This window comes from Silurus aristotelis (genome assembly GCF_946808225.1).
Source record: "Silurus aristotelis genome assembly, chromosome: 13".
NCBI classification, from domain to species: Eukaryota; Metazoa; Chordata; class Actinopteri; order Siluriformes; family Siluridae; genus Silurus; species Silurus aristotelis.
The window spans coordinates 2,128,738-2,144,411 of record NC_139586.1 but is presented as its reverse complement, the minus strand read 5'-3'; the positions used below and the strand labels follow the sequence as shown (position 1 = coordinate 2,144,411).

Below are 15,674 nucleotides of genomic sequence, written 5' to 3'. Positions count from 1 at the left end.
ACCATTACCACAGGAGCAGGCTTTTCCGGCTGATGTTTGATATCTGCCTTCCCCGGTCGCATGCAAATGCTGAGAACTAACCTCGTGTTTCCTCAGAAGAAACACATTCCTCCCTTGCTTCCTTCCTTCCTCTTCGGCTTCCTCCACCTCCTCCTCCAGCAAGTTATCCAGTAAGCACTATTTTAACTTTTCCTCCCTTTGCTACGTTTGATTGCCATTAATGCAAGACCATTACGTGTACCACTGCTCTCGGACGGCCCATTAGCCACGCGCCGTGCTCCTGATCCTTGCTCTTGACATTCTAGTTTGGGCTGAGCTTTGCCATGCAGAGCGTATCGATCGTTTTCTTTGTCCACCGTATAAAAAAATTATTGCAGGAGGCAATGTATGTTTCCTTTTTGCAATTCCTTTTTTTCCAGTCGCGCCCGAGCGAGGCGACATCCTCTAACATGGCACCCCGAGTACTCCTAATAAACAGTGGCCTTGTGCTAACAACCTGGCAGGCTAATCATAACAGTACTGTATGCAGGCAGAACCTAAGGCTGGCACATCCACACTGACACTTTTTCAGACAGGTGGCCTGATTAATGCCTTCCTTAACCTACTATCTTCTCCCGGGTTCGGTATCGATTCCTGTCGACAACATATCTAGCTGACAGCAAATAGGTCGACTAGTCAGAATATCCCCTTTATTAGCTGTTCCTGAAGCCAGGACATCTAGGTATAGATTTGTGTATTGGAGGACCAAGGATGACGATAAGGAGGTCATCAAGATCTGCCGCTGTATTGAAAAACATCAGGTACACTTGATGGAATAGTAAAAGAGTGGAGAGATCACTAGCTGGGGGTCTGGGCTTTACTTTTGTACTTTGTTGTATTCATTTCCTAATGTTTTTTCTAAGATGACTGTACGCAGTTAGCATCGGAATCTCACCCACCCACTGCACTTCACGTGTTCGTGATGGGAAGATCAGATTATTGTATCGACTTGGTCCTTTTGAATCTCGTTTATCAAACTCAATCATCGAGTCATTGAGTTCAATTCTTTGCTTTGATCAGGAAAAAAAAGCAATGTTACATTTTTAATAAGCAGATCCCCCAACACATGTACATACACAAACTTTGACTATAGTTCTAAAAATGAAGAAAATATATATATACAGACATTTACTTTACGGACTTTCGCGGATACAAACAAACCTGTCCTCAATGTGAAATTTGTCCGGAGTCGAAAAAGAGACTCTGGACAGAGCCGCCGCGAGCTAGTCCTCGATCATAACGAGCATTTTTTTAAATACATTTTTATAATTTTATTGCTTCATACAAAATATTGTATTCAGTATTTCGATTTGTTTTAGTATATTTTGTTCATTTAAACGATTTTATTGCTTTTTCATCATTAGGAGATTTGCGTAGTCAATAACTAACACAGTAACAACTTACGAACAAATTCATGGTACGAACGGTCGTTTGGGATGTAACTCGTTCGTAAGGTGGGGAACTGCATAGCGTCTATAGGAGTCACGTGACAAATGAACAAACGACTCAGACCAAAGGACCCATGAGATGAACTACTCGATTCTGGTTCCTGTGCTGTACATAAGCTAGACAAATTTTGCGATGCTAGTGATATTAGCTGACACGTAAAATATATAAATTATAAATACATAGACAAACACGATAGAGTCCCAATATAAGAATCACAAACCTGTTCCACTATGATTATGCAAGGCTTGTTGAACACAAATACTGACCAACTCCAAACGTTCTTAAGTCCCCCCCCAATAATTTTGTATTGGAGCAATCAATGGTCAAATGCCAACATGCTAAAGTTTTGGTCATGTACAGTGTACATTTCCACACAACCAAAGATGCCGAATCGAACAACCACTGTTGATTTGGTCCTGAAAACAAGAAGTGGGATCCCATTTAACAAACTACTCCATGTTTTATTTATGCATGATGTGCAAGCTTAGCCTTTTAAAACATGTGACTTTGCAACAATCAGGAAATGATAGCTTGCTTGTTTTTTCTTTCTTCCGATAGAGTTGTAGCCTTGCTCATGTAGCAAGAGATGTTTTGAGCATTGAAAAGCTTTGTAGCTTTGCTTTTTTATTCTTTTTTTATGTAACATTCCATGAAAAATATTCAATGAATGTTGCAATGAAAAATTCAATGAAACTATGAACAGGAAGCAAAAGAGATAAAGATCAAAATCATGGTATAAAAAGATGGGAGAAAAAAAAAAAACAGAACAGGTTCAGAAGGTGCCGGTGACATTTCCTCCAATTCCTCTGAGCAGCAGTATCACAGGAAGCCCGGTCGTAACATCTGATATTTCCGAATTGATTTGGCGGCTTCACTGAATGTTGCACATTGCAACTGGTGAAAATCCGTTTGATGAGAATTGGATGTCCTTTTTATATTAAACTTGCGCACGGCATTCTTGGACATTGGCGACTCTGACTTGGTCATGTCATTGCACTCGCCATATTGGCATATAGACAATCATAATGGATTTCCTGTGTGTACAAGAATACGGTGCAATAAATTGCACCATATTGCCTCTTAACACGAGGGTTCCCCTCAAACATTCAAAATCGTTTCACGAAGCATTGCCAATTTAATGCTATTCAGTTAGCTGGTTTCTTCTTCTTTCGGCTGCTCCCACCACAGCGGATCATCGGTCTCTATTACCCCCAGTCCTCTACATCTGCCTCTTTTTAAAATAGTACCTGCATGTCTTCCTTCACCACATCCATAAACCTCCTTCTTGGTCTTTCTCTTTTCCTTCCTCCTGGTGGTTCCATCTTCAGCATTCTCCTACCGGTATACGGTATACCCTATGTCCCTCCTCTGCACATGTCCAAACCATCTCAATCACGCCTCCCTCACCTTGTCTCCAAAACATCCTAAATGCGCTGTCCGTCCGGCCGTTCCATACGTCCTTTCCTTCCTCGTTTGATCATTTTGGTAACAATCCAGTCTTCGGATCCTAATGGATCAGCAGAAAATGCAATAAAATTTCCCTCATGATTGAGGTCGCAATTACCTTTTTAAACAGATACCCTTAAAATAGAAGAGAAATATATATTTTTTATTTTTTTTCCCCCTGGGTTGAACCTGTAGCTAGGCAGACCGAGAGATGCACTCGAAGATTAGCTAAAGTCCCAGGATTTCGATATGAACCTTTTTGAGCATAATGTTGGGAATCTAAGCCTGTCCTCCAGCAGACCTCCGGTGAGCTCTGCTTCTCTAATTAGCTGCCTGACATTTCACTTAATGCAGTAGGAAAAAAAAAGATAGAGGGGGGAAAAAAAACAACATGGCTGCGTCGTGATGATCTGATATCAGTAATTGGAAGTCACTTTTTTATTTTCCCTTTTTTTTTTTCTTCTTGGGTGTTGTTCATCTCGTCGATGGCACCGGGGTTTAATTCAGATGCCTGTGGAGATATCATTAAAATGAAGCGCCGCTCTATTCCCGAAGGACGTCTTGGGGATTCTGCTCTAATCACGTGCCGGTGTCTCTGCACGTGGAATAATGTGTGTATATATTCAGAGAAATGAAGTACAGCCTGGGATCAGCGCACCATGAAGACGGATGTGGGAAGGCGGGGGGTGTTTTTTGAGAGGGACGTATTGTTTTGCCCTGCTTGTTCTGTGGCTGTTTGATGACATGAGGCTTGTTGGCACCCCTGGCTATGATTACTTTGGGTGCTAGGCGTCTCGTCGCAGCCACCTTCGTCCTTGCTCGAGCTGACAGCTTAATTTCCTGTCACTTGCTGCTGCGGTCCATCTGATCGTTGTCATTAACACTGATTTCTGAAGTGCCTACTCCTGGTCTATGCCTGCTTATAACCCTGCCCTTGTCTTTTCTTGAGGGCTATATTTTGAAAAAAGAGCATTCCTGCCTGAAGGTCCCTGCTCAGAGGTACGTATCCCATTCGGAGTTGATGCTGACATTAATAGTTAAACGTTATTTAGAGGCGCTCAGATTTTTTAGCTATGGCGTCTATCTGAGATACTTCCAGCCAAGTACAGGGCATCAATCATCCTGCTTAAATGCCTAAGCTATACATTATGTGGAGAATGGTATCAGGACATCTGCCTTTTCCAGTCATGTGTCGTTCTTCCACAAACTGTCATCCGAAAAATGGAGGTGCACTAGTGTTTAGGAGGTCTTGATTTGCTAGCTAAAAAACTAGGAGAACCAAAGCTGATCTACCCAGACGATTCCTCTGTGCAGCCAGCTCCATGAAGATATGCTTAACATGGGTTGGAAGATCTTGAGTGACCTGCTATCTAATTCTGAATTGGAACTTTGTCTGCATCCCAGGCCTCCGCACTTCCTTCTACATCAATGGCTCAACGTTACGAATGCCTTGTAGTTGAAGTCTCCCAAAAATCTGGTGGAACATCATCTCAGAAGACTGGTGCTTCCCCAGCAAATGGGGATTAAATGTGGAATGGGATGTTAAAAAAATAAAAAATAAATTACCAATCTTATGGTCAGGTGTCCACAAAATGTTAATTTAGTGCGCTCCAAGTTTCTTCCTCTAAAGAGCACAGAAGCACAGACTGTTCAATTCCTTCCCATTTCTTCTCTCTCCTTAATTAATATCTGCCTCAGGGCTACGTATAAACAAGACAACACCAAAAAATGAAAATGAAATCCCCCCCACCCCTTTCACCCAGTTTGAAGAAGATAAATATTGTAACATGCATTATGCATTCTTTGGTGAACGTCCTTAATTGGTTCAGAGCGCTGCAGAAGGAAGCACACGGTTCTTCATGAGTGTTTGGGGAAAGAGGGGGGGCTCAGTGGTTGTTTTGACTTCTAATCAGATGGTTGTGTGTTCAAATCACAGCACTGCTCAGCTGCTACTGTTGGGCGCTTGAGCAAGGCCCTTATCCGTCTACGGAGTTTTGTAAAAAAAAAAAAATGTTGCTCTGGATAAGAAAGTCTGCCAAATATCTTGAATGATTTGGTTTTGGAGAAACTGTCAATAGCATCCTGGACATGCTTTCAAATTAAGCATTAGGTCCATGGTTTGCTGCCTGCGCTGAGGTTCCTCTGCTGAGGTTTCTCATGTTTTCTGGTTTTACCTCCTAGTGTATTTAACCATTTAAGAAGTGCCCTTAGGTCTAAATGTCCATCTCAGGTGTTACAAGCTCCACCCTGTCCCTCAGACCAGGAGACAGCAGGTACTCAAGAGAAATAAATAAATCCAAATAATGAATGCATAGTCAGTGTTTTGGCAGAAAGTAAAGAAGTGCTCGGAGGTGTGGCTTTAGATGGATCAATGAGGCATGTATTTGTGAGAATTATTTTGAAAACTTCGGAAGCCCCCAAGAGCCATGCTTTTTTTTTTTTTTTTTTTTTTTTAAATAAATGTTTTTCATGGATGTATTCAAGCCCTGGTATCTCTGAGCTGCCGCTCGTGGGGCCCCTGAGCAAGGCCCTTAACACTCAGTGCTTCAGGGGAGCTGCATCATAGCTGACCTGCTCTCTGACCCCAGCTTCCTCACATCACTGGGATATGCAAAGTAGAAATTATGATTATCTTTCTGTCAGACAGACAAGTCAAGAGTTAAAAGCCTCTGGACTCTTGATTTTTCTGTCTGTCCTTAAGGTTTGTGTGATCAAATCCTAGCACCAACTCATCTGCCATTGGTGGACTGGATGGAATTAAACTAAGCCAAGGCCATCCAGCCCCGGTGTGTGGATGGCTCAGTGCTGCTGAAGCATTACCTTTAGTCTATTTTTGCAAACACCTGACCTTGCTTACCATATGTGGTTCTTCTCCAAACTGTTACCACAAAGCACACAATTACATTTTTAGTTTTTAGATGCGCTGTAATAACATTTTTAGGGACCCAAACACGTTCCAGCATGTCCGTGCCCCTGTGCACAAAGCGAGCTCAATGAAGACATGGTTTGGAGAGGAACATCTTGAGTGGCCTGCTACAGCGCTCTGATCTCAACCCTACTGAACAGCTTTGGGATAAATTGGAACGGCACCCCAGGTCTCCTCACCTACATCTGACTTTACCAACACCCTTGTGGCTGATGAACACAAATTCCCATAAGCACACTACAAAAATGTAGTGGAACAACATCCCTGAAGAATGAAGGGAATTGCAAGAGCAAATTTGGACTAAATGTGGAACGCGACGCTCAAAAAGCACGTAACGTACCAACCAGGTGTCCGCAAACTTTTGCCAGTACTGTGTGTTTTGATTTATTCTAGACACATTTTCCGTTCGCAATTGATTGAAGCCCATGGTTTACTCAAAAAGCCGTTTATATCACAGTGTCACTCTGCCACTTCCTGCTGCCACTCCAGCGTGGCGTTCGGCTGCTAACTTTACGGGTCATTTGGAAACCAAAACGGCGCAGGCGCATTCGCTAGACACGGACACGGCACGTCTATTCACGAATCGCCGAGGATATTTAAATAAAGCTGCTCGTCTGTTCATTTGAGTGAAGCGTTGAAAAGCTGCCCGAAAACTGCCTGGCTCCGAGCCTGAAGTAGCTGGGCTGTGCTCAAAAAAAACCCAAGAAAAAACTCCACTTTGACGATCAAGCTGCCTGGTGCCCTTCAGCTAGCTCGCACTTTAATCTCGCTGTGTGTTGGGAATGTGAACTAATGAGATAAATTAGCACTTATTAGCCTAAAGCTAAGATATCATCTGTGTGCGGAGATAAAAAATTAAAAAAATAATACAGATTCCTTATGTGTAGCTTTAGCAAACGGGGAGGCTATGGAAACTTGTATGTGGTATCCCCCAAAAGTATTAGGACACCTTTTCCAGATATATGTACTACATTTTTAGACAGTTTTCACCAAGTTAGAGCTGCACAATCGTATCGGGTGTCTCTTGGATGCTAAAGCGTGAATTGTTTTTCTTCGTGTGAAGCAAACTAGGAGGTCCAAACCTCTTTGAGCATGACCTGCATGACCTGTGCTCAAAGCTCTCTCCACGAAGAAATGGTTGCACACCCCAAATTGTGGAACGTCTTCCCGGAAGAGTGTCGCTTTCCAGCTAATTGGGACTAAATGTATATGATGAAACCCATACCGGCGGTAAGCACTAGGGCATGTAGATACAGTCAGGAGTCGTGTGTATTAAATGTATTAATTTGCTTTTTATTCTTTTTTTTTTTTTTTTTTTTTTTTTTTTTTTTTTCTTCAGATAGATCACATAGAACACAGCCTTAGACAATAGCAGTTAAGCTTATCCATACAATGTATGCCTCGTTTCTTTCGCCAGGCGTCTGCCGGATCCCTGGTGTGTGACTGTGTGTGTGTGTTTGTGTGTTCAGAATTGGTTGAAACAGCAAAATGATTATTTTTTTATTATTTTTTTTAAATGGGTTTCATTCAACTACGCATCGAAGCGCAAGACTTAAACGGCCAAAAATACCCCCGGTCTGACTAATGCAGCGATCAATCCCTCTCCATGCCGAGCTTGTGTAATTAGACAATAATGAGGGCGCAACTGCATTATGCTGGATCTCCAACTATGTGTTGACCTCAGCAAACTTCTTCTCCATTAGACAGCAAATAGCTCGCAAAAGGCCCGGGTAATAAACCATGCCGTTCCACCTCAGTGGGAGACCTGAGCAGGAGTTTTTTTTGGAAACGTGAGACACCTTGGGACGGTCTTCAAGGTTTGGATTGGGATTGAAAGAAGGTCTAGGTCGGATTGAGGTCGTCAGGCAGACACACAGACACACACTAAGTCAGAAAACTGCATCCACAACTGCACAACACACGGGAAAAAAAAATTAAAAAGGAGCAAACTTCCCAAACGAATCGAGTGCGACGGCAGAAAAGAAAAAAAAAAACAACCCAAACAAACGGAGGCAAACAAAGTTATTTCCGTCTGGCTTCGGGTTAAAGTGCGCATAAGATCATCCTCTGCTCTTGAACGTTTTTTTGTTCGAATTGAAAAGAAGTGCAGCGGCGTCGCGCAAGCACCATACCGACAACGAGGAGTCGGATGCCGCGCGGAACTCGGATCCCTTTCTGCCTTTCATCATTTCCGTCAGCGGTTATGTCGGGGGGGCGGAAAAATATCGCTCGTCGTCGTGGGTCAAAGAGGTAAAAAAATAGAATAAAGAAAAGATTGTTTAGAAAAAAACTATTTTTTTTCCTTCCCTGAAGTGAAAGATGCACCTGGGTGAAAAAAACAAAAAAATAATGTGGCTAAAGAAATAAATACATATAAAGCAATAAATACGTGAAGTCAATCAGTGATGTAAATATGAACTATTCAGAAAAAGCTTTTTCTCCTTTTTCTTTTTCTTTTCTTTTCTTTTTTTTTTTTTTAAATAAATAATCACTAATGTATAAGTCAAATGTCATCAGGTGTCCTAAACATTCAGTCATTTGTTTGTCAAGGTCCTGAGGGTTGGAACCGACAGGAAACTCATAAGCGCTTTGTTTCCTGTTCACGCCCATGCCGTATTTAATCAGCTACCTTCTTTTACAGGCTTTTTTGTTTTTTCAAGGAAAAACAAATTTTAAAGCAGTTTAGTCTGTGTTTTGCTGAATCAACGAAAAAAAAATAAATAAATCAAATTCTTTCCAAAAAAAAAGAAAAGCTAGGCTAGTCGCTCAGACTGATGTAAATGCGGAAAAGCCTCTCCTTGGTACAACGGAGCTTCCGACAGATTTCCAGTCGTATTTGTAGTTTCTGATGGTGGAGATCTCGTGATTGGATCGTGATGGCGGCGCGTTCTGGTACGTGACGCGAACGCGCAGATGGCTTCGAAGGCCTTGGATGCAAACGTTCTTAAGAACCCACGTGGTTTCTGTAGAGCATTACAATAGGCCGATCAATGTGAGCTTTTCTCGGTGTGTAAGGCAGTATCACAGGACGGATAGGCGAGGATTCGACGTCGCGTTATGAATGGCAGGATTCGATTCGAAAAAAGAAAAGAAAGGAAAAACATCCAAATGACCAGAAATTGTCACAATTTAAAAAATAGCTGCCCTGTAAGTTTCTCAGCATTGCAAAAAAAAAAAAAAAAATCTTTATAGAAATGTGCTGGCTGAATAAGCTGTGTTGAAGCGAATAAACGTGTGTGTGTGTACATGTCTGTTTATATATATATATATGTGTATATATTTATATATTTAAAATAGCCCCGCTAGCGTAGCTGTACGGTAGCCGGATCGCTTGGTGAGAGCACAGACAGAGAAAAGACGACAAGTAGGTAAAAAACATACAAACGGCAAAACGGGGAGAAATAAAAACGAAAAATACGGACAGCAAAGGAAACTCACAGAGTTCGACGGCTACTAAGGCAACAGTTTGCCAAATACAATATAAGCCCATGTATACTGCAACACAACTATATATTAATTTAATAAAATACACAATATAGCTCTTGTACACGTAACAATTTGGCTCATATGCACAGAGATTGCAGGAGGAAAGAGAAAGAGATAGAGAGAAAGAAAAAAATCAATAAAAATGTCATTTCGGTGTAAACACATTAAATCGGATACATTTTGCACATTAAATGAATATCGTGAATAAGTGACACGTGAAGGGACATTTCCTTTTTTTTCTTTCTTTTTTTTTTTCTCTGAATTTTCTTTGAACCGGCGTCCTTTTGCAGCGTAATAAATATCATTAACGACTGCATCTTCGGCTTCAGTACGCTTTTTTTTTTTCTTTAAAAAAAAAAACAAAAAAAAGGTATAAATATTTTAATATCTGGACACTATACATAAGTTCATATATGTATATATTATATATATTATCTATATATTTATAGATATATTTTTCACAGTCGAAGGAAATATGTCCCTAATATACAGAATTATGATTGCCTTAATTGAATGTAGGACGAGTGGAAGGTCACTGTAAAAGGAGTGACGAGTAGAAGACGAGGTTCGAAAGACAAGTGTTTACACGAAGGACCAATGAAGAAGGGGGGAAAAAGAGTAACAGCTTCACCAATCTGGAATGTTCCATATACACTTATATATGGGAGGAGGAAACACGGCTTACACGTATGGCTAGAAATGGCAGAATGAAGAAATGGGAACATTTCGTAAGTAAGCACCCCCGGGTTGCCACTACCTCCCTATTCCCATCCCCATCCCCGGTAGATCCCGAGATAGTCGGAGATTATTCAATGTTTTCCGTACAATGTTATTACAAAGTCTGAACAAAAGAAAAAAAAAAAAAACAGTAAAAGCGTGGTTCGGTCTTGGCGAGATCCAACCGCATTTTGGAGTGTTCGAAAGTTTGTTTGCGATTGTCTTCGGATCGACCGTTTTCTTGCGGTTTGTGGCGTCTCCGAGTCGGAAAGTTAGTTCAGAGCTGGTGGGCACTTGAAGAAAAAGCTTGCTTAAGAAGCCTGAAACTCCATAAGAATCCCTTCCCCTTCCCCAAAAGACAACATGGCATCCAGAAAACCTGGCGTTATTTTTTATTTTTTTGTTGTTTTTAAACAGTTCATCAAAAGTTCTTCACTGTCCTGATTCCTTTGTCCAAACCTGATGAGCACCTCACTCTTTGAGAGTGTTTTCTAAGCTCGCAGGCTCTCATCTTTTTTCTCTGTCTTCGTTTATTGTAAGATTTTTTTCCCCATCACTGTCTGAGTCTGTTCACTTTCTCATCGCTACGGCCTCGTTTCCTCGGCAGTCCTGCAGAAGTTTATCGATGTCTCTGACCACCTGCTCGGCGTCCATTCCTCCTCGGCTCGCCTCTCCGTGCTCCAGCGCCCCGTCCGGCTCGTGAGTCGTTTCCTGGCTGATGCGTGAACGTGCCTCCAAGAGCACTTTGGCTACAGGATCTGATGCGACAAGCGCACAGTAACCCTGATCTCTACTCGGCTTCCCCGGAGATGTGTACAGTCCATTCGGCCCTTCGTAGTGGCTGGTGCTGGGATTGACCTCCGCTCCGTCTGCAACGCCTTTGGTTCCCTTGGTTGGGCTGCACGAGGCTGAGGGCACTTCCTGGAGCAACGGACTGAGAGCACGCTTGCCCTTGAGGTAGGGCTTGACATTGGCCACAAGGACTGCATGCTCCCGTCGCTCCTTGCCAAAAGTGCAGAAGGTCTTCTTGCCGCTGGGGTTTCCTGTCGCCTCGTAGCTCTCTGGCTCGGTGGCCACTGCCTCCATTCCTGCAGGAACGAACAGGTTTGTGCGGTAGTCCAGACCTTCAGCTTGTGCCATTCCCGGGGCTGGAAACTGGGGCATCCAGCATCGGTCTGAGTGACCCAAGACCCGGCACTCATCAGTGCAGTTCACGCAGTCTTCTTCTGCAGAGAAAGACAACAAAGACATGGTATAGTCAATGTCTTCATGATTGAAGTTTTTACATTCAAGTGCAAGTAGTAGTGCCACTTGTCAAAGACCAAATTGGCCTCAGTTCACCTCATGCTTTTTCTGTCTTTGAACAAGTTTGGATTGATTGCTTAGTATTTTTTGATATACCAAGGGAACTGTTAAGTCCCAGTATCTTGGGTATCACTACTCATAACGGGGTACTATTTCACCAACAATTACTGCTGCCAATTATTTCCTTACCTCATCAAACAAGCCAAGCTACCGGTTTTTCGTGTTGCTGTTTCTATATAAATGCTCAGCATTCAGATTTCTTGGCCCCCGGATTTTGTGGCAATAACGTAAACTGTGGCATATGAGACGATTCAAAATGGCGAGCACGTAATAAAAGCTGGAAATGAAATCATGCTATTGTTCGAGTGTTTTGAGTGTCACACGTTTTGGCCACTTCAGTTCTTTTGCTTTCTCACATTCCCTTGGGTTAAACAATAGGAACTTTTGAAACTGGGAGCAGGACCTAAGCGGGACGTAGCACTGTAGGTCATCAAGTCTAAACCTTCTCATCTGTACATTTAAGGTTAAAAGACAGAATGAGAAATGGTCACAGTTTAGATACATAGTCCATTAAGAATTCTAACCCACCAAAGAGCTGATATTTCAGAAATTATTATGCACTTTATATGCTGCGGGCTCCCCTGGGAACCTCATTTTCCTTTTTTTTGTGCAATACTTAACCTGGTACTCTGAGTTTCCTGACGTATCCTCTACTGACATCCTTTTAGTAGCCGAGCCGACTCGGCAAGCCTTTGCTGAGAAATTATGCATCAGGCAGGCTTTAAATAAGGTGTGTCCTCTGTAATGCCAGTCCATGTATTCTTGCAAGGCAGTTCGACCACCCCTTCGTTAGACCTTCTGGGATATTTTTCAACACAAGTGGTCGAAGGTCATTTGGTCACCTCATTAAACTTTCCTAGCGCTTGTGGACAACCTTAGGAGTCTTTTTCAACCTAGAGCTCATAATACAGAGAGTGTATAAGATTAGTCTTAACTATTGTAGACAACTATTTTTGGATGAAATCTTCAGAATTGTTAAATTTCGGAGGGTCAAGAGGGATTCTGATTGAAGGGAAATGGGAGCTCAGTTGGTGCAACCTTTTACTTCTGATCGGAAGGTCAAGATTTCGAATCCCAGCACCAAGCTGCTACCGGGCCCCTGAGCAAGGCCCTTAACCCCTAGCTGCATAGTTGTAAAAATAAGAAAATTGTAGTATGATCTGGATAACGGTGTCTGGGGGAATGCCCTAAATGTAAAAGGCCATTTTTTTTTGTTCAAAAGTATCTCATACTTTTTTTATGAAGAACATGTAGAGCGTTTTTAGGGGCTGCTTTCCCGAGGAGGGAAGGGTGGAACAGCTGGTTGAGTGAGCGTATTCAATGAACATGATCAAGTAGATGGCAACGAAGACTCCATGCTCGCGCGCCTTCCTCTCTTTCTCTCTTGATCATCGCGCCATCTCTCCACCAAACCCCTGAACACAGCAAAACAACAGCAGCTGCGTTTTGGCTAAAAAAATATCTGGTGCTGCTCTCATAAATTTGTGTCACTGGGCTTTGAAGATCTCCCATGGCAGCCTCTTGTATCTTTCAACCAAGTGTCTAGCACTGCATGCCACAAAGTGTTTGTTCTTGTGTTTGTGTGTCCGTCCCTTTCATCTTTATTCTGGATTATTATTGGTTTTTGATGGGTCCAGGAATTGTTAATTGGGAAGCGTGATAGTGTTTTTTTTTTAACACCTGCTGTGATGCTTATTAAACATTATCTCTCCCCGCCCCCCCCCCCCCCCCACCACCACCCTGAATTTTCTATTTTTCCTTGAAATTTTTCCCCCTTTTTTTTTTTTTTTCCCCCTCCCTTTGGCAATAAAAAAAATGTATTTTAATTTTAATTTATTTTATATTAAAAGGCAAATAAACTTTTTTTTCTGCAGACTCCTGTTCATTCTCTGGTTAATAAAACCAGCAATATTTTTCCATTATTATTATTGATTTTATTTTATGCAGCTTTCATTTTTGCATATCTATTTTCTGTAGTGTTGCTCATTAAAAAAAAATTTTTCTCCTTTATTGTTTTCTGTAGCAGTGTTCTTTAAAAAAATTTATTTTAAAAAGCAAGAATATTTTTGCCACTTACTATTTATTATTTCATAATAGTAAATATATTATTATTATTATTATTATTATTATTATAAAAAAGATTGTCGCAATGCTCATTTAAGAGCAGCAATATTTTTTTCACCCCTGCATTTAATTTCCTTCTTATTTTTCACCATTTCTTTATTTGCCCCCCAAAAAATAGCAAATAATATATTGGAATCGATTTTTTTATACGGCAAAAATATTTACGTCCTGTAAAAGTAAAGACTTTTACATGGTTTACGCTGGAAAAAACAAACAAATCATGGACCCTTTTTGACTTTCTAATCATCTTTTAATCATAGCTGAAATCGCTCCATTGTGCCGGCGACTCCGAACGGTTTCATGACAAACGATAGTCTCCCTCTGGCTCCTGAGTCGCTATTGTTTTTGTTTTCACTACATGTGGCTAACCAATGCCTTTCCCTGCTGTGTGTATGAGTGTGTATGAGTGTGTTTTGAGAGCGTTTAGGGACTAGTTTAACCTTGAAAGAAAAAATTCCAGATTCATCAAAACACTGCTTCCCAAACGAGCGTGGAGAAAAGCTAACTACCGATTGTAGCTACTTACGACAGTGTGCGCGGGTAAAGCGGCAAAACACAACATACACCGAGGATCGAGGTGACTGACGGAGTGAGTGAACCTGTTAACCCTGAATGGTGGGACGTGCATTTGTCCATGTCTAAGCAGTTCTGCTTCATTGTGTGTATGGGAGGGGGTAAAAAGGGGTAGGGGAGGTTGTAAGGGGTAGAGTTGTGGGCTTTTCGGGGGGGGTTGAAGGGCCAGCAGACATGCATCGAAAGCTCAGAAGAACTAGTATAAACGACGAGATGAGAGATTTTTCTGGTGGGGCGAAAAGAAAAATACTGAACCCTGTGAGAGAACTTGACATTTGAGATGCAGTACACTTTATTGAGGGGGGGGGGATGGTGTGGGTGGTCTCCACACACACACAAAGGGGTGAAACTAGAACAGGATTTCCTTGTGTTGTTTTTACTACATATTGCACTATTGTTTGAAGGTGTGTGTGTATGTGGTAGGATTGCTGGTGCAGATTTTACAGCTCGCTGTGCTCAAAAGCTACTGCAATTTTACGACCGATCGATTGATCGATCGTTGGATATTTAAACACAATTCCAGTTTTTTTTTTCCCTTAGGCAAAGGAGTGTTTTTTCTTTTTTTCCTCTTCTTTCTCTTTACCTGATTCTACCAAATGAACAAAAAACTCCTGCCTGAAATCCAGCGTAATCTGACACATGAACTTTCTGGGCGCAAATCATTCAGCCCTGAGGGTGCACAAACTTTTGCAATCCCAGTGTGTGTTCCCTGGGAAAAAGTCAAGCGTCCCAATACTTTTGACAGCACCGACGGAAACCGAATGGATTGCTCTGGAGGGTACAACGTAATCTGGACTTGACTGGAATACGACCTGGGCATATTAAAGCATAAACAATCCGTCTCTACGCGGTCGGTCTGGGGGAAGGGAAGCGGCTGTCGATTATTCATGCCTGGGCGACGTGAGCGACCTTGAATCCTTAACGATAAGGCGTACCGAAGCTGGGTGAGATGTAATGGTGCAGGCAAAGTCTTAGACAACCGCTAACACACACACATATACACACACACGAGCATGCCTGTGTATTGGCTTTTTGGGATCCACTTAATTAAAGCTTGAAAGCTGCTATTCCTGCGTTTTCCTGCCTTATCCACACATGGATCCATGTATCGATCGGATGAAGAGCCCTCATCACTGCGACACTACATATGACCGGTGGGATCGGCGCGCATTATCGCCCTTCGTCTGCGAAAGAAAACGCTAGGAATTTCCTATTAACTCCGCAATTACTAGCATTGACGAGAAAGCGGCGTGCTGTGGTCCCTTATTGGAAATTGCGCATGCTAGGATCCAAGTCTGGCCATTTATCAGGCTAATGATGTGTGGGGCAAAATCTCATCTCGTCACGTGCCGCTCCCTTCTGCGTGAGTCGAGAGGGTGACCGATTTTTGCATGGGACGTGATGCTAGCGGTCAGACGTCTCCCCTGGATTTACGCGTACAATGTATCGAAACGCTATGCGTCGATTTGCTGATGCTAACATGCATGTTCTTAGCCACAACTAGCCAAAGCTACAGTTATGAGCACTGCACATCAAGCAATTTACCGGT

General features: G+C 42.2%; 1 protein-coding gene and 1 long non-coding RNA gene across 3 annotated transcripts in view; one reads left to right on the top strand and one right to left on the bottom strand.

Moving 5' to 3' along the window:
• LOC310735203 overlaps window positions 1-15,674 on the top strand; it is a 36,119-nt gene that overhangs the window by 13,177 nt on the left and 7,268 nt on the right. The window lies entirely within an intron of this gene.
• pcdh17 (protocadherin 17) overlaps window positions 9,352-15,674 on the bottom strand; it is a 59,364-nt gene continuing 53,041 nt past the window's right edge. For both annotated transcript variants that reach the window (XM_083557761.1, XM_083557762.1), the window contains exon 5: window positions 9,352-11,289. In XM_083557761.1, coding sequence (XP_083413887.1) covers window positions 10,634-11,289 — 656 coding nt within the window. In that variant the 3' untranslated portion in view covers window positions 9,352-10,633. The remainder of the gene's footprint in view (window positions 11,290-15,674) is intronic.